Consider the following 20,412-nt stretch of genomic DNA (forward strand, 5'->3'; position numbering starts at 1 on the left):
TGTTTATGGAATTAGACTACGAGGTTATCAAAATGACTCGTATTTGACTTAAGTAGTAGGGGATTTATGACGGATTATGTAGATAATAATGGTTGAAAATGAGGTTTTGTCTCATACAATTGCCTATAGCCTGCAGATTCGGAAGTGTTTGTATTTTAGTTACTTGGTATAGTAATATTTAAAACTAACAATTTAATTGGTTTTGTGAATTCATTAAAAAACTAGGATTAGAGCCGTCTCACCGGCTTGCAAGAACACCAGAATGCCTTCTCATGGGCATAATGTTGATTGTCTGTTTAGTATGGAGTATCTGTTTTCTTTCTTGAAATGGCAATTTGTACCTAGCGCTATATATTATTAGACGACAAATACATCAAGGCCTTATTTTTGTCAAGAATTCAACATTATAAGTCTCTCAATTATAAGTCTCTCAATTTGAACCATATTATTTGAAAGATGTTATTTAGTTTGCACAAATATTTTGACAGTGTATCACAAGTTATTTAAGTAGCTATCTTGGGTGTGTTTGTTTTTTTTTTAACGGCGATATCGACATTGAATGCTCTTATTTGTCAGCCACACACGCGTTAGGAGCAAACTCAATTCGCGACGATTTTGGCAGTACCATCAAAGGTTTGGAAAACCTCTCTAAAGACCTTCCCAAATCTCATCTCATTTATGTTGATAGTACCATCAAAAGTTGAAAACTCCATGCTTGAAATGAGAATCGAACATGAGTTGACAGTACCTCAAGTAAGATCCCACCTCATATCACTCAAGTCAAGCTTCGGTGGTCTTGGGTGTGGTTGCTAAGGCCTTTGTGTTTAGTTTAGTTTGTTCTAGAAACGTATGTTTCATTCAATGAGTATATTATTAGATTACGACATACTATTCGTCAAAGAATCGATCAATATTGTAACATTGTGAATGAATACTTGATTAGTTACTTGTTTGTTTGACATGAAAACTATGGATGTGCTAAGTATTTATTTAATTTATTTAATAATATATCTAGGGTCTAGGGGGAAATATAGCATGACAGATAGTTCGTTACTTTGTTATGATTGGGCTTGAGTTTTTATAAACTTAGAACATTTTCAACCGTGAATGTGATATCACAGGTAGTTTATGCATTTTTTTAGTCAAAAGGTGCAATATGTCTCTTACATGGTAATGTTAGTTTTTGACACTCAATAATTCAAAATGTCAGTTTTTTATTCAGTTTTATATAGGGTCTATCAGTTTTTTATTTTTTTACATTTTATTAATAAAATTAACACATTTATTTAATAAAACTAATAATATAATATTCATTAAAATAATAAAATACTAAATAATAAAATACTTAAATTAAAAAAAAAACAAAAAAAAAAGGATTAAACTAGTAAACTAGTCGTCGTCTTCGGATGATTCTTCGATTTGTTGTTGTTGTTTGTTGACCAAATGCTTGAACTCATCAAGGTACAATTTTTGAAACTTTTCAACATACTCTTTGTGTTCAGGGTCCGCGATCTCCTTAGTAGCACGTGCAAAAGCGGTTCGGAGGGTCACTTGTTTCGCATGTTTAATACCTTTTGTTCTTTCCGACTTATGCTTTGAAATCGCTTCCAACGTCTCATCCGCTTTTGATCAGCGACTCAAACTACTTGACTCGGTAGAATAGTTTGATCGGGCCTTTTTTGCCTTCTCTCGCCCCATTGGTCTCGGCAGTGTTGTAAAAAACGGTCGAGACGGGGGTCGCAACGGTTTTACCATGCTATCGTTGCAACGGACCTAGAAACGGTTAAAAATGGTCAACAACGACCGAGACGGTAAAAAACGGTCGATACGGGGTCGAGACGGATGTTGACCAATGTTGACTTTTTAGATAAATTTCAAAAATAAACATTTCAAACATAAATATTTGAAATTAAAGTCAAATATCTATGTTTACTTTGAAATATTTATGTTTGAAATGTTTATGTTTGAAATATATATAAAAAGTCAACGTTGATCAACATTCGTCTCGACCTCGTTTTTTCCGTTGCGACGTTTTAAGGTCTCTACCATTTTGACCCCGTCTCGCGTCTTTTTTAACCTTGGGTTTCGGAAAATTAAAGGATCGTCATCAAAAATATCTTTGTTTTGAGAAAGTGGAATCTCAAACCCCTCATCGTCGGCATCTAAAGAAACATGACCACCCGACCCCGGAACATACCACTTTGACTTATCTTTCAAGACGCGCCAAGCATCCATCATATTAATATTTTTACCACCGGTATTATTTATATGGATTTGATGAGCTCGGTCTTCCACACCTTGATCGTTTTCCCCCTTCTCTAATTGTGTCGGGCTTCGTTGTAAGCGGCTTGAAACTCATTACAAGCTTTGTTGATGTTTCGCCACTTCGACGTCAATTGGTCGTCACCTCTGTGGCATCCATTTTTGTTGTTGTTGAATTTTTTGTAAATTGTAGACCACAACGATACAAATTTTTGCGTATTTTCCTTCTTCGAATCCTTGGACGAATCTTCCCAGTATTATGCCAACCATGTTTCTTCGTGACTTGTCCATTTTGTTTAGTTTTTTTTAATCAGACCATCTTTGAAAGTGGACTTAAGCTTTTTATTCTTTTCTATTTATGAAAGTGGACTATTAATATAAGACATCCAAAAATAGAATACTCGACTATTAATATGAGACGGAAGGAGTACATTGTAGTTGGGGGAAATGGATAGTATGAGAAGATAGGTGGGAAAGATGAAAGAGAATTGAGGAGTTGGTAGTAAGCCAAGAAGGTATATATATATATATATATATATATATATATATATATATATATATATATATATATATATATATATATATATATATACTAGTGAAATAACTAGTAGAATCACGAGTTTGTTTAAACGAAACAGTTTAATGATATGTTTTATGTATTAAGTGAACGTAAATGCTAAAATCATTTAATTTACTGACCCGTGGAACCACATAGTCTGACTAAGAAACTCGTCAGCTGAACATTTCATCATACACCTAAAATGCATATTAGACAATCCACATTCAATTATAAGAGATAATATTGGTTGTCATTTTATTTTAAAAGTGTAAATTAAAATATAAATTTAGAATTGGTTTCCTTCTGCTTAGCTTTTATACATTCTCGTACTTAATTCAAAATAATTAATTAAAATTATTTAAAAATATTTTATTTTAATAATTAAAATAATTATTAATAAGATTTAATTTAATAATAATAATTAATTAATAAGATTTAATTTTAATTCAAAATTATTTAGATTAATTACATCACCACCATTCGTAGATTTTTTTTCTTTTTGCTTTTTCACTAACAAATGAATTAGCCTAATAATGACATCATCATTATAGGATTTTAATATTATATAAATATATATATATATATATATATATATATATATATATATAACACAAAGTTTTTGAAGCTTGTGGTTGAAAGTTATTTATGAACATATTTATATATTTATATATATATATATATATATATATATATATATATATATATATATATATAATTATTACAAATTGATTACAAATTAATTAATATACGATATTACATCCCAATTTGACAAATTATTTGTACACGTATTACATCCCAATTTGGCTCAATCTTTATTTGAGTTTTAAACTAACCAAATTTTTTTAACGAATTTATCTTTCTGTTCGCCACGAGTTAGGTTCCACCGTCATCACTGTTCAACTCGAAATAATTTTATGAACATAATGCAATAAATTGTATTCGAAACGGAGCTTCGATGTACTACCGACAGAGCATTTCATTTTAGCAAAAAATGTGGAAGTTATTTAAATTTACAGTTTAAGTCCTTAAAATATTTATGAACACGCAAATATAACTATTATAATATTAATTATACACGACGACTCCTCCGAGTACCATTATTTTTCTGAAATGACTAACAACTTTTCTAAAATTAAACTCGCGGGTTACACTTTTATTTAAAAAAATAATTGTGTATAATAGTTCTAAAATAATATGACATATGCTTTACTAATGTTACGTTTCATGATAAATTTTGAATGTACTCTAAATATTACGTAGTATATAAATTATATATTAAATAGATATTAATGGTGAGAAACAAAAATTGTAGACATTAAGTTAGTAACACAACCCAAAACCATTTTTAAAATTTGTCAACACCGCGGACTTTTAACTCAAAAAAACTTTTCAAATTCGTCAGCATCACGGGCTCTTAAACTCAAAGGGAATTTTTAAAATTTGTCAACACCACGAGCTTCTAAACTCGAAAGAATTTCAAAATTTGTCAACACCACGAGCTCTTAAATAATTCTTATACTTTTCCTATTTTTTAGTATCGTTATTTACACACCATTATGAACTGCAAATTACATTTTTTGCATGGTTTTTTACACACCGTGTAACGCACGGGCTCAAAAACCTAATATATATATATATATATATATATATATATATATATATATATATATATATATATATACCTGAAATTACAAAAACTTTAATAGAAAACGAAGACGTTTCAAAATAAAAACGTCAACAAAGGGATTACAAAAGGAAGATGGAGCGGGATAAGGCTCGTACCTAGATAAATATTACTCGTACAAAAACAATCATTCACTATCTATACCGAGCCTCAGTTACTAAACCCAAAAAAACAACCAACTAAACAAACATAGCGAACGCATAAAACAATCTCTAACCGGCTAGACACAAACGTACGGACCCACTTTTTTAAACTTTTCGTTGATCGTATTTCGATGTACATTCTTGTCTAAATGGTTAACAATCGTATAGAGGAAGACGTTAACAAGAAAAAGATGGCGATACATGATGATGGTGGTGACCATTTTTTAGAGTTTAACCAGGATCATACCCTTCTGATAACATGTTATAGAATGAAACTCCTTGATTATTACTTTATTGTGATACCGTATTTATAGATTACATAACCGTAATAAATCTAATAAATCTAGAAACCCTAACAGACCCAAGCCCACAATCGGACTTGGACCTTCTAATCCTTCTAACAGGAAGAGTTGTCGTCAATACAAATTGTCTTTAAAGGAGGAATGACACCACGATCTTCAAATATTATGTTTAATAAACCAGAAACAATAAAAACCGAAGATATTCAAGAACAAATAAACAAAAAATATATAGAGAGATTATGATCGTTACACAATTGCTTGCAGTACTAGCTTAACGATTACACGACACTCTTGGACTAATAATATCAACGAAATATGTATTTAAAAAGTACAAATTAAAGCGAGTGATTTTCAGTGGTGGTATACGTCGGCCAAAAGGGTGTTGTGGTGGTGGTTTCGGGCGACGGCCAAACGAGCAAGGGGGAGAGTTCTAGTGTGGGTTCTTGGTGATTTTGTTGAACATAACATGGTTGTAGGTTTTGGCGAATGATAAACGACTGTAGAGTTTCGTGTATACCCAAAATGGATTAAATTGGTTTTGTGAATTTGTTGAATGAAAAACGGTCGTAGGTTTTGATGTATACCCAAAAACGATTTTTTTCAACAAAATATGAAGGTGATTAATGCCATTAAGTTTTTGATTTTTTATCCATGGCAAGAATCAAAGGGGATATATGGTTGACTTTCGTGAGTGTTAGATTTAAGACCATGTGTGTAAAAATTCTGTATATTATTAGTTAATAGTTTTAAAAAAATTTGTCAATAAGGAACTATTAAGGACTGTGGAATAAAATCATACCGTCTCAAAAAAATGTTTGGTTTGACTTTTTATTATATTTAATTTTGTCTCTAATTTAATGTTCTTATAAAATAAAATACTAGTAAGTAATAAATTAATAATTGCTATATTTAATGTTAATTTCCAATAATAAAAGGGAAGTAATCCTCACATACCACTTTTTAATTCATGTACACCTAATTACCTATTATACCCTTAATTATACTTAAAATAATAATATAAGTTTAACTCTTCAGAGGTATAATTGTGAGTTTACGAGACAAAACGTACATGAATCAAAAAATAGTGTATGAGAATCACCTCCCATAATAAAATGGTATAATTGAACTTTAGTGGTTTTTTCTTTTTATTTAAAGTAAAGGACAATATTTTTGAGACAAATAAAATAGTAAAAAAAATAGTTTTTTTTTTAAGACGGATGAAGTAATTTAAATATGACCATCAAATATTTGAGTTAATCCTTTATGTATTCACTATATTGCCTTTTGATTCATTAACTAATTGAAAGTTTCTAAGACCATTATTAGTGCTCATGGGCGTGATGAGGTGTGATGAGTGTTTTTATGGGATATAGTGATGATTTGGTAAAGGTGAAGGCGTGATGGAGTTTATAGTGGTATGCATGATAATTGTGTGATGAGTTAAAATTGGTCCCATTTTTTAATTTATTTTTTATTTTAGTTTGATTTATTTTTTTAACTTGTTTGTTTTTTTATAAAAGTATTAAATACATAAATAATAAAAATTTATAAAATAACACACTTAAATTAATAAAAATTAAATCATTACAATTTATAAAACATCTAAAAATTAAAAATTACGATAATTAAAAAATCCTAATATAATTACTTTATTAAATTCCTAGAAATTAAAACGTGCATTTATAATAAAAGATAAATTACTCGTCGTCACTTGAAAGCTCGATATAATCTTTGTATTTCTCGGCCATCTTTTTTCTTGAACCTTAAAACGGAGTTCCTTTCTTTCGGATCGGCGATATCAACTAAATTAAGTTTATATAATTTTATGGCTTCCATTGCCGATCGTGTTCGTTCTTCCTCTACAATTGCATCCATAACACTGTTTCGCCTCTCCACTTTTTTTCCTTTTTTTCAGACTATTGTGAAGCCAACTCTTCGATTCTTGAAGAGTTCGAAGAGTTTGTACCACGTGATGAAGTACTCGCATCAGACGAACCGGATTTTTGTAACGACCCGACCAAAACCGTTATTGACGGCGTCGTTAACTTAGGTCCCGTTGCGTGGTCGTAGTCCCTATATGAGACTCGTTTGACCAAAATTATGTCGCGTTCATTTGAAAGGTACAAAGTTTAGTTTAACAAACGGATCGACAATACGTTTAAGTTTACAAAGTTATAAAGTATGAATGAAATAACTTGCGACATAATTAGTTTGAAACCACAGTTGCTATAAATAGCGTAAGTAAGTAGACAAAAGTTTGAATCCAAAAGTGCTATCCCTAGCGTATGCATGCATGGTTGACTCCAATCAAGAAATCAAAGAGTGCGGAAGCATGTATCAAATAGCCATGTATAAACCTGAGAAAACATAGAAGAATCTGTCAACGCAAAAACGTTGGTGAAATCATAGGTTTAAGTAAGTGAGTAAAAGTAAAGTAAGTCGAACCACAAGATTTGCAAAGTTGAAATAATAGTAGTACATTCTAAAAGTTAATATTCACGAGCACCCAATTATCAAAACTTAACATTCCGTCCGTTGAATACCCCATCAATAGTGCTAGAACAAACACTGATTCTCGAAAATATATTTCATCCGTAGACGGTAGCGAACCGTCAAAGATGAGGGTTGTCAAACCCATATGGCCATATAACATAAGTTCTCGCTTACACCATCTGATGTAACTAATGATAATCGGATTGAGGATTTTCGTTCTTAACTCGTATGTAGAATGTTTGTTTTCCCGTTCTTGTGTTCACTTAGTTCAAAAGAATCGTTTATGTTTTCTCATCCCAAAAGTAAGTTCAAAAGAGTAAAAAGTGGGACTATGATCTCACCTCGAGTGCACGAGTATAAAGGTACTTCAACAAGTAAACGTGTGCATGAAAGTTGCTTAACCTTGACCTAAACAAGTAAGTTGTATCAATTAACCGGTTACGACACAAGGTCGGGTGAAATGTGTTCAATTAGTCCTATGGCTCGTTACGACTCGAATAGTATAGCATGTGAATCACGTTGTCATGTTTCATGCAAGAATCACGTATAAAAGCATGTTAGAACGTTTGCATAAAAGTTTGGTTAAGTTTGACTAAAAGTCAAACTTGGTCAAAGTCAACGAAAAAGTCAACACGTTCGGGTCGGGTCCCGGACTATTTTTCTATGCTAGTTATTCATATACAAGTATATTAAAACAAGTTTCATGTGAATCGTAGGTCGATAGCTAGTCAAACATTTCACGTGAAATGGGTCCAAGAGGTCAGAATCTGGCCAGGTGATTCTGCGCGCCGCGCGGGTATGTGGCGCGCCGCGCCACTACCTGGGCAGAGAATTCTGGTCAGTTTTTCCAAGTGTGCACGAACCAAAACCTTTTCTAACACAACACTTGACCCGCAAACACTTATAACGCCTATCATACATCGTTGGAAAGGTATTTTGACGAGGAATGCAACTAAGTACATATTATCAATCAAAACATGCATTTAAAATAATCAAATTCTCGTCAAATGTTCAATGAACGTTCATAATCAAAGTTTCAAGTTTGTAAAACGCATTTCATGATTCGGGCAACCAATTTACACATATGATATGCCGTTTTGAAGGTAATGAAGCATACATTACTACTAAACACTAACAATTAACATTTCATGGCATTCAAGCATCAAAAGTCCATTTTAAGAGCTATCAAACCCTAGCCAAGAATCACAAAATCAATAATCATGTTAGTGATGTTTTTCCAAATCAACCTACACACCAAATTGAAGCTAGTGATACTAGTAACACAATTAAAACATGAACTTTAACAATTTAACAACATTAACTCATCCAAAATCAAAGATTAAGCACACCCATTTCAATTGTTCTTACTAGTTACTCAAAACAACAAATCGAGCAAGTAAAACATATATTCATGCTAGACACGAGCCATAGACACTAACTAACACAATTTCTAGTCAAAAACACGAATTTAAAGAAATCTAGAGTTTTAGAAATGTTACCCAAAATCGGTGAATTTGGTACCAAATCGAAGAGGATGATGAGAGGATCACGAATATGTAATTTGTTTTGAAGTTTGCTTCCCGATCCGGATTTAGATGATGATTTTATGAAGTTGGGGTTTGTGTGTGTTCTTGCTAGAGAGAAAGAGAGAGAGAGGGAGATGGTTGAATGGTGGTGATTGGGGTGGACTAGTTGACCTAGTCAACTAGTTTGCCCCGTGTCAATTTTAGTCCCTCGAGTTTAGAAGCGGGTGCGGGATTTTACCGAACGAATATTTTGAAAACGCTCGAGTAAATGAGTGATGTTATAATTAAATAACGGAAATATTATGAACGTTAGTCAACGGAAACTACGAATTTAAATAACGAAAGGTATTATTTTTAAAAAAAAAAGACGGTGTTAAAATAAATTTAACGGAAAAACACGGGATGTTACATTATCCACACCTCAAAAGAAATTTCGTCCCGAAATTTTGTTGGAAGTAGTAGTTGTTGAATCTTCCTCGAGATCTTGCGTTGTAAATTCTACGGATAAGTGAAGGTACGTCCTTGGGCATTTCAACGAACTTCGACGGTCGGGATTTTTACGTTGGATTGAAGTTTGGTTTCACGATTCATAATTTCAACCGGTTCTCCTAGGAAGTGGAGTGTACCATCGATAGCAAGCTCATCGAAGGGAATAGCAAGTTACGTCTTCAGGTTCTATGTAGGATGAACGGAGACTCGAAATGAGCCGGAAAATCTAAACGGCTAGCAACGGGTCTAAAACGCCCCAAGATTTCAAAAGGATTAAAAATATCGCGGATTTAGCTTTCTACGTTTCCGAAACGGACTACACCTTTTCAAGGTGCGACTTTTAACGTTACGCGGTTACCCACTTGGAATTCGAGAGGTTTACGTTTAACCCTTGTATGGCTCTTTTGGCGACTACGGGCCGTCTTGAGCCTTCCCTGGAATTGAAAAATTTTTCGGTTGTTTCATGAATGAGTTCGAGTCCGGTGGTTCGCTTGTCACCTACTTCGGTTCAACAATTTAAGAAAACGACGATTACGGCTATACGGGTCCTCGAAAAGTGTGACGTTAAGACTTGAATGATAACCATCGTTGTAAGAGAATTTGGTTAAAGGCAAAAACTTTTCTCAAGTAAATTTGAAGTTGATAACACAAATTCGTATTACGGTTTCCAAGGTTTGAATCGTATGTTTGCTCGGTCCGTCGGGTTTTGGATGGTACGCGGTACTCATGTCCAAACGTGGTCCCGAGACTTTTTGTGAGGCACTCCAAAATCTAGAAGTGAAACGAGGATCTCGATCCGAAACGGGGTACATTTCCCTAAGGCATATTGAACAAGTTTGCTAGGAATTGAAAACGTTAGCTAGGACAAGTTTCTCAAGAAAATTCGCGTCGCGGAAGATTTATCGGTTTTCAAAAACGTTCGTCGGGGCAAGTTCTTATCGGGTTTTGAAAACGATTGTTAGGACTATCCACCCTCGCGGCGAATACTTGTATGACGTGAAGAGTCGCTCTCCATTGAGAATTTAGAATAAGGACCTCCTGAACCGGAAGTACGAGGGTGATGCAAGAGAAGTTTCCGCCCCGATGTGAGCATAACGAGTAAATTGTAGTTAGTCAATAAGACTGCGCGAGGACGAGCTAGTATACCCGTGTGACATACGGTTGAAGTCGAATGGAATCGGTAATTCATTCGGAAGCATAAATATAATTTGACAATAATTGAAGGTGTGTCCCCGGTATGGTTGTTATAAATATTCTCGAAGTTTTCGGATGTCCAAACCTGAAAAGGTGAAGTCATGTACATGGCACATGGTGGTGTTTAGGTTGATCGAGTCTAACCACCATCACGCGTCACTAGAACTTTGGTATGTCTTACCGTAATATAACTACGTTGATCGAGTGTAGTTATATTACGCTAACTCATACTTCCATTCCCACATCACTCCATAGTTTCATGTTCGTGTCATCGCGAAAATCTAAAATGAACAAAATGTAACGACGTCTCAAACGTGACTCGTATCAAATCGAAAGATTTTTGTGCAACTCTGAAGATGCGTTCCCCGAGGGAAGTGTATAGATGATTGTTCACGTCAATGTGGTTCGAGTCAAACAATAATGTATTTAGGTATGAAAAGAGTAACGAGTCATGATAACGAGTAGTACGCAACCGTAGCGATAAATAGTGATGAGGATACTCATCTAGAGTAGTGACGGTGACTTTACGATACTCATGGATAGTAAGATGAGACGGGGTGAATAACAACCAAGGAGTCCGAGTTCCCGAACTAAAGTGGCGGGATACGAGTTCGTATGATGAAAGTTGGGTATCATTAAAATTTTTCCTATGAATGATTCAAGTATAATGCACAGGTAGTCAAGTAAGTGCTATCTATAGCAAATGTATGTCAGAATGTAATGTCTACTATCCGGTTGTAGTCTAGACTCACTAATGCGTCCTAACGACTCTGTTAGACACACTAATGCACGTCCTAGTTCCCTACAACCAACGCTCTGATACCACTTGTAACGACCCGACCAAAACCGTTATTGACGGCGTCGTTAACTTAGGTCCCGTTGCGTGGTCGTAGTCCCTATATGAGACTCGTTTGACCAAAATTATGTCGCGTTCATTTGAAAGGTACAAAGTTTAGTTTAACAAACGGATCGACAATACGTTTAAGTTTACAAAGTTATAAAGTATGAATGAAATAACTTGCGACATAATTAGTTTGAAACCACAGTTGCTATAAATAGCGTAAGTAAGTAGACAAAAGTTTGAATCCAAAAGTGCTATCCCTAGCGTATGCATGCATGGTTGACTCCAATCAAGAAATCAAAGAGTGCGGAAGCATGTATCAAATAGCCATGTATAAACCTGAGAAAACATAGAAGAATCTGTCAACGCAAAAACGTTGGTGAAATCATAGGTTTAAGTAAGTGAGTAAAAGTAAAGTAAGTCGAACCACAAGATTTGCAAAGTTGAAATAATAGTAGTACATTCTAAAAGTTAATATTCACGAGCACCCAATTATCAAAACTTAACATTCCGCCCGTTGAATACCCCATCAATAGTGCTAGAACAAACACTGATTCTCGAAAATATATTTCATCCGTAGACGGTAGCGAACCGTCAAAGATGAGGGTTGTCAAACCCATATGGCCATATAACATAAGTTCTCGCTTACACCATCTGATGTAACTAATGATAATCGGATTGAGGATTTTCGTTCTTAACTCGTATGTAGAATGTTTGTTTTTCCGTTCTTGTGTTCACTTAGTTCAAAAGAATCGTTTATGTTTTCTCATCCCAAAAGTAAGTTCAAAAGAGTAAAAAGTGGGACTATGATCTCACCTCGAGTGCACGAGTATAAAGGTACTTCAACAAGTAAACGTGTGCATGAAAGTTGCTTAACCTTGACCTAAACAAGTAAGTTGTATCAATTAACCGGTTACGACACAAGGTCGGGTGAAATGTGTTCAATTAGTCCTATGGCTCGTTACGACTCGAATAGTATAGCATGTGAATCACGTTGTCATGTTTCATGCAAGAATCACGTATAAAAGCATGTTAGAACGTTTGCATAAAAGTTTGGTTAAGTTTGACTAAAAGTCAAACTTGGTCAAAGTCAACGAAAAAGTCAACACGTTCGGGTCGGGTCCCGGACTATTTTTCTATGCTAGTTATTCATATACAAGTATATTAAAACAAGTTTCATGTGAATCGTAGGTCGATAGCTAGTCAAACATTTCACGTGAAATGGGTCCAAGACGTCAGAATCTGGCCAGGTGATTCTGCGCGCCGCGCGGGTATGTGGCGCGCCGCGCCACTACCTGGGCAGAGAATTCTGGTCAGTTTTTCCAAGTGTGCACGAACCAAAACCTTTTCTAACACAACACTTGACCCGCAAACACTTATAACGCCTATCATACATCGTTGGAAAGGTATTTTGACGAGGAATGCAACTAAGTACATATTATCAATCAAAACATGCATTTAAAATAATCAAATTCTCGTCAAATGTTCAATGAACGTTCATAATCAAAGTTTCAAGTTTGTAAAACGCATTTCATGATTCGGGCAACCAATTTACACATATGATATGCCGTTTTGAAGGTAATGAAGCATACATTACTACTAAACACTAACAATTAACATTTCATGGCATTCAAGCATCAAAAGTCCATTTTAAGAGCTATCAAACCCTAGCCAAGAATCACAAAATCAATAATCATGTTAGTGATGTTTTTCCAAATCAACCTACACACCAAATTGAAGCTAGTGATACTAGTAACACAATTAAAACATGAACTTTAACAATTTAACAACATTAACTCATCCAAAATCAAATATTAAGCACACCCATTTCAATTGTTCTTACTAGTTACTCAAAACAACAAATCGAGCAAGTAAAACATATATTCATGCTAGACACGAGCCATAGACACTAACTAACACAATTTCTAGTCAAAAACACGAATTTAAAGAAATCTAGAGTTTTAGAAATGTTACCCAAAATCGGTGAATTTGGTACCAAATCGAAGAGGATGATGAGAGGATCACGAATATGTAATTTGTTTTGAAGTTTGCTTCCCGATCCGGATTTAGATGATGATTTTATGAAGTTGGGGTTTGTGTGTGTTCTTGCTAGAGAGAAAGAGAGAGAGAGGGAGATGGTTGAATGGTGGTGATTGGGGTGGACTAGTTGACCTAGTCAACTAGTTTGCCCCGTGTCAATTTTAGTCCCTCGAGTTTAGAAGCGGGTGCGGGATTTTACCGAACGAATATTTTGAAAACGCTCGAGTAAATGAGTGATGTTATAATTAAATAACGGAAATATTATGAACGTTAGTCAACGGAAACTACGAATTTAAATAACGAAAGGTATTATTTTTAAAAAAAAAAGACGGTGTTAAAATAAATTTAACGGAAAAACACGGGATGTTACAATTTTCTAGCAGCCTTCTTCGACCGTTCTCTTCCCATTGGACGTTGAATCGCATCGTCTCCAAATAGCTCATGGAGGTTGCTTAACCGATCTCCCCCGAGATTGATTGTTTGGTTATCGCCAAACACATCATCGTTTTCATCTTGGAGTTCAAGTTGCGTACCTCTTCTTTTACGTACACCACTTCCACCAACTGCAGGTGGTGTACACCACTTCGGCTTCTTCTTCAAGAATTCCCAAACATCCTTGTAAGCCCACGGCTTCGCTGCCCGTTCTTGATATCTTTGCTCCGTTAAGTTATATACGTCTTCTTCGTTTCGACCGCTACGCCTTGGGCTACGTTTTTCTTCATTATATAAGCTCGTGAAATCTTTGCACGCCTTATCCAGGTGTCGTCATTTCCCACTCAATTGATCGTCATTTCTTAAATAACCATAATCGTTATTGTTAAACTTATTACAAACTCTAGCCCAAAATGTCGAAGCTTTTTGTGAGTTATCATAAACACCATCTTCCGAAGAATCAATCCAACATGACGCCAACCAAATTTCTTCTTGTGGAGTCCACAATTTTTTAAATTGTAGTTCTTTCGCAACTTCTTTTCCCTTTCATTTATGACTTTTATGGACCCGAACTTGTGGTTCTTGACTTCCGCCACGAATTTCTTCTACTTCTTCGTTATTTAGATGTGTAAAAGTTGGTTGTGATGGTGACCATGGTTGCGTATTTAGAACTTGAAATGGTATAATACCGGTTGCGAGAATTGAGAAAATTGTGATGGATACTGTTGTGTATATTGTTGTGGAAATTGTTGGTGAAATTGTTGGTGAAATTGTTGGTGTTGAAAACGTTGGTGTTGTTGATGTAGAAACTGAGAAAAAAACGAAGCATTATTGAAATCGTTAAAAAGATTTTGTTGTGAGACATTACCAATTGGTCGAGTACCCCAAACATTTTGTGTGGAATTTGAGCTCGAACCGGGCGTATTTTGTAACCCGAAGTTGTATAAATTACCGGAACCGAACTCATTAGGATCGGAATTTTGATTTTGTTGAGACATGGTTATAAAATTATAAAAAAATTATGAAAAATTATGAAGAGAAATGAGATAGAAAATGATAGAAATGGGATTGTGTTGTAAAAAAAAAGTGAAGTGTGGCATTTATAGGATTATTATTTATAAAATAAATTTTATTTAATATTAATAAATATCCCAACGAATATATGGGAATCAAATGCAACGGGCAAAATTCGAATTAACCAATCAGCTCCCTGCAATCTGTGATCACGCATGTGTGATCCGGCCATCGCGCCGCGTTGAGGCGCCATAAGGGCGTGATGGAGCTATTTTTTTGTTGATCACGGTGGGATAAAAATGCTCTAAACGTGAAGTGATATTTTCAAATCTATATTTGATGACAAATCCACATGAATGTACTAATATATACTCCCTCCGTCCTATATTAATAGTTCACAGACAAAAAATACACAGTTTAAGAAATGTGTTCTTTTTGTTTACTTTCGAGTTTTATCTTTACCCCTTCTTTCTCCTTTAATCCTATTCACATACATTAAGGGCATAATAGAACTTAATCTTCTTATTTTTTTCTATTTATGGAAGATAACTATTAATTTGGGACATCTCAAAATGAAAATTAGACTAACGGAGGGTAATTTGTATAGACCGAATCAAATTGAGTTGAATATATCAAATTATAGATCTAGAAGTATCAACTTTCTAAACTGATGCTCTATGCCTCTATATCAAACGTTGAAATCTAATGATTAGACACAATCTCATCTCACTATATACGTATCTTACAGATCTTATCTAATCTCAATTCTCACAATGGAATAGGTTTATGATTCAAGCAATCGTCATCTTTTGTAATCGGTGTATTTAGATTAGGGTTTTGTGTGATTATGTTTTGTTTATGATTTCTATCTCTCTCTCTTTTCTTTTTTTTTCATTATTCACAGATTCAAATTCAATTGTTAACATCAACTTATTTGGAAGCAATGTATATTCATCAGGTATCAAATTATATTTTGAACTTTGGCTATTTTTCTTTCAATCATAAAGACAGGTTGTATGGAATCATAACAAATGGTGAGTACATAAAAATTAAGCCTTACACAAAAGTTATCCATTCTATTACATGTTTTTGGCTAAAACTAGATTAAATATTTAACGATGACTCTTGACTCCTAATTAACACCAAAAAATAATCTTTTTAAAATATATAATATACATACATCAAGAAATTAACAATAAAATTTGATCATGAATCAATCTAGCTAACTAGCTACTCTAAACTTCATAAAACGTTTTCCTGGAATGTTGCACAATCTCAATCGCCTTAATCACATATTTCCCAATATAATTGGTTACATAAACCTTCCCTCTAAATCGCCACATAATCGGTGTTTCTTCACTACCCGAACCATACCTTAACTCGTTCACCGCCATCATCTCTTTAACCGACGTCACCTCCACATAAATCCGCTCTGATAGTTCCTTCCGCATCTCATTAACTTCATTCTCCAACAACGTTATCTTATAAAGCAGCCATGAACAAGCAATAATATGCTCACAGTTCTTGAGTTGGACCTTCAAGTTTGCAAGTTTTTCGAGTTTAACCGCTAGATTGGGAAGGCATGATGGTCTTACGAACAATCTGGGAAGAGTAGAGGGTACTTCTATGAGTTCTAAAGCGGTGTCTTCTTGCAACATGGATAATATCATATGTAATGACAATGAATATATGGATAATATGTTAGTTATGATCGCATGTTTATGATTTGAAAATTCATTGTGTATTATGCAACATATATAGAGAAAGTGCTTGTATAATATGGAAAGTTGAGTGTTATTAGGAATATATATGCGTGTTCATATTTCATAAAGCAACGCAATCTATCTATGTTCAGTTTTGTATTACGATTTGTTTTTAATTTCCCCCCTTGGAGTTTCAATACTCTATTTATTAGTATACCCTTTCATTATTGACATATGCGTTAAAGTTCAATTTCAATTACGATTAACGTTAAAAACAGATTAATAGTGTAATTTTCTTCTGAAATTACCAAATTTAGGATTTTACTAGTAAAGTACATCACGCTTCGCGGCGATGTTATTCACCTTTTAAGCCAGTTTTAACACAATCAAAACGTTCCATTATTATTACCCTTACAAACTACCAGCCCCTTGAATTTTGGTCGTTTGGTTAAAAACAACTTAAAAACGACACCCCTCTCTTTCACTCAAAAACCTCCCATCCGCTCATTCTTTCACCCTACTTCCCTAAAAACCCCCCAAACCAAAACACACGACCACCACCTCCATCTTCATCCTTCACCCACTACCATAAACTATATGGAATTCATATTCTTCTCTGTTTTGTTGTCGTCTTACCGTTCGTAGATGCGTAACCAGGTAAACTGCGGTACTTACCAACGTCGTTGCCGCTGCTGTACCACCGCCGTCGCTGCCGCTGGTAGTACCAGCGCCGTTAACGCTGCTGATATGTTTTCTTTGGATCTAAAGGTATTCCTCTTAATTTAATTTAGGGTTTTTGGGTTACTTTTTCCTTACGGCGATGCTACAACCAACACCCCTGCTGCTAACGTATTTGTCTTTTGCGCTTCTAAGTTCAACAGAGTCAAATACTTCACTATAAAGTAACTAATTTTAGGGACTAAAATTAGGGAATTTAGGGTTATATTTTTGTTTCATTTTGTATATTTGCTTGATATTTAGTTTCATTTATGGTTTAGAGCCAATAAGTTGTGCCACACGTGCGGCGTGCCCCCAGTAATAGGCGACCAACATCTATTGTTTCCGGATTCTGCCTTTTTTTGGTTTTTTGAATTGATCTTTTTTTACTAATGCGTTGTATTTTTTGCTTCTGCTGATGCTGTTTAGCATGTATAAGTTTCTGTAGATTTTCAATTTTAGTTTTTTCCAATTTTCTGCCTGACATTCACTACTATGCTATTATATGCTTGCACGAACCTATATTTTGTCGTGTGTCCGTTGTTTTTTGCTGTTTTGGTGTGGGTGGTTAAAGAGATTGACAATGCTGCACAAAAAAAGAATTATTAATGGTTTAGATAAAAATACGGCTTCTGTTTCTGTAACAAAAAAGGGTGGGTTAACCCAATTCGAGTGACTATGTGGGTACTTCTAAATTGGGTTTTGGGTGTTGTTAGTCCCTGTGATGATGTTGGCTTACCGTTCGTTGGTTCATCTAATTTGATGGGTATGTTTTTTATTATTGTTTCAAATTGTAGTTTTGGTTTTATTATCGAAAGCTGCGAGGATGATATATTTATAATGGGTCTTCTTACTAATTTGCGGGTAACATCTGCCTATGAGGATGTTGGTGATTGTAAATGTGCCTACCGATATTGTGGGGCTGTGTTTTGGTATGGAGAACAGTTAAAAGGTTCTTCTAATACTCTAAACTATCATCGTGGTTTCATATAATGCACAAGTGTAGCCATGTGTGTGTTCTTTTTTAGTGTGATGTTAACTTCAAATGTTTGCTGCAAACATAATATTTAGATTACACAAAACCATTGCAGTAGCAGCTTCATATTGTAGAATTGTCAGTTTACTATTTGCCATTCTCAACAGCCATAACATGTTCTATAAACTTAAACAACTAATTTGCAGGGTACAACTATTCAACCAATGATGGACTACAAACATGAAACTCATTTTGTCGACATCCTGCAACTTAACTCGGCATTCAGGATATCCAGCCAACTTCATATGCGAACCGCCAAAAAAATTGGACCAAGCGATATCAAACCCTACATCCCTAACGTTTGGACTTCAAACTGAATTCGAAAACATTACTTCAGTTGGATTCCCGCAACACTTCTTCGAGTTCAAACCATATAGTCAACTTAAACTCTATTCCATAACAGGTAAATGACTCCAGCAAATGCAAAGAATAAGAAATTCGTATTCCTTTCTATACTACGTTTAAAAAATCTAATATAATCACCGTTTGAAAAATTAAACAGATTACATATGTTGCATCCAACATGTCGGAGAGGTACAGCATAGCACCAGTCCATACGGAGAGATAAAACTATGTAGGTCCATCGACATTATAAACCTCAGGTAACAATCTCTACCATTCATCAACATAAAATTCAATATGTCATGTCTAAAATAACCAAAAAAACTAAACATGGCCTCACCTTTCTACAGTGACACAACCATACAACTAACATTATGGAATGATCATGCAACGAACATTGAAACTGTAAGTCAGTTTGTACCAAGTCTCAGGAACATCCGACACGCATTACTATTTCAAACTGGACATTAATGAGGTTCACCAATCATTGCAACTGTAAGTCAGTTTGTACCAAGTCTATAAACTAAAACACCATCATGAATTATCTACTTTAAATATAGTTTTGAAAGTTCATTAGCAAATATTAGCAAAAAAATCTAACACTGACAAAAACACTGCTGGATGTTTTTCCTGATAGACACAATCGTGCAACAACTTTATCACCCAAATTTTTTCTGAATGTTTTTTAAGTAGTTTACATATTTTTCGTAGATGTTTGTCCTGGATGTTTTAGGAGTTACATAATTTCTTAAAGCATTAGGTGAGTTACTAACGCTGTCAGAATTCTTGCTTCTCAAAATATACTTCATTACTATGGCAGCTACAAAACAAAATTCGAACAACAACCACTAATTCGACTTGAACAACCAAACGAAAGCTATATAGAGCAACATCACCCCACACTAGCACGAATGCTGGAATACAATCCTTCAGCATACAAGGTAACTATAACCACACTAGCACATAAAGAATTTATTAGCTACACTAATAGCTACTAAAAAATGGAACTACAATTGCAGGGTGTCAAATACAGGTCTGCGATAAGTGAGATTCAGTTACACACAATAGGAAAAAAGATGACATATGTATACTTCCCTTACATGTAAACTGTAAAGTATATATGTCGATGTAAAATTATATGTATAATTCTAACTATGTACGCATATTGATTTGTACTGTATGCTAAATATTTTGTTGACGGTATCATGCTCTAGGTGTATGAGATACTACATTAACTATTAAATTATTAAAGTTCATATATATTTTATATGATTATTTTGTACAGGTGTTTATGATTTGTATCAAGATCATGGTGATCCCAGTTATGTATGTGGCCATTGCAATACTTCGTTTCGTTTAAGGGCTATTAAGCGCCAACCTCATGTACCGTATGCAACGCCATCAAAAATGAGTACAACTGTTTTTCTTACCAACTTTTATATTACCATTTCTCTTTTCCTGATGCCATACTTGAAGGTACACAATATTATCACACCATATTCTTTCCATGTACACATGTACCGAACAACAGCATATCGAAGATTACACAAAACAGCAACCGCCGCAACGCGCGGTCCGAACTTCAACTAGTTACATATAATTTTCTTTATTGATAATATGTTTTCTAAATATTAC

General features: G+C 34.5%; 1 protein-coding gene across 6 annotated transcripts; it reads left to right on the forward strand.

Moving 5' to 3' along the window:
• The first annotated feature begins 17,195 nt into the window (after positions 1–17,195).
• LOC139883137 (uncharacterized) lies at positions 17,196–20,412 on the forward strand. 6 transcript variants are annotated; one of them, XR_011771835.1, is made up of 6 exons: positions 17,459–18,351; positions 18,582–18,838; positions 18,938–19,037; positions 19,128–19,182; positions 19,598–19,718; positions 19,797–19,994. XR_011771835.1 is itself a non-coding variant. In XM_071867361.1 (5 exons), the coding sequence occupies exons 2-5, from the start codon at positions 18,616–18,618 to the stop codon at positions 19,881–19,883; spliced, it is 531 nt and encodes a 176-aa protein (XP_071723462.1). In that variant the 5' UTR covers positions 17,196–17,450; positions 18,582–18,615; the 3' UTR covers positions 19,884–19,994. The 6 variants fall into 6 exon arrangements, 3 of the variants coding, with proteins under 3 accessions (XP_071723462.1, XP_071723469.1, XP_071723454.1); XR_011771836.1 differs by having other exon boundaries at positions 17,461–18,351; positions 19,128–19,272; XM_071867361.1 differs by lacking the exons at positions 17,459–18,351; positions 19,128–19,182 and adding an exon at positions 17,196–17,450.

This window comes from Rutidosis leptorrhynchoides, chromosome 1, assembly GCF_046630445.1.
Source record: "Rutidosis leptorrhynchoides isolate AG116_Rl617_1_P2 chromosome 1, CSIRO_AGI_Rlap_v1, whole genome shotgun sequence".
In the NCBI taxonomy this organism is placed as follows: Eukaryota; Viridiplantae; Streptophyta; class Magnoliopsida; order Asterales; family Asteraceae; genus Rutidosis; species Rutidosis leptorrhynchoides.

Excerpts from the sequence above, each read along its gene's own strand:
- LOC139883137 (XM_071867361.1), top strand. The coding sequence starts at position 18,616 with ATGAAACTCATTTTGTCGACATCCTGCAACTTAACTCGGCATTCAGGA. Across the intron at positions 18,839-18,937 it reads TAAACTCTATTCCATAACAG|ATTACATATGTTGCATCCAA; the intron begins GTAAATGACTCC and ends AAAATTAAACAG. Across the intron at positions 19,719-19,796 it reads ACAATCCTTCAGCATACAAG|GGTGTCAAATACAGGTCTGC; the intron begins GTAACTATAACC and ends CTACAATTGCAG.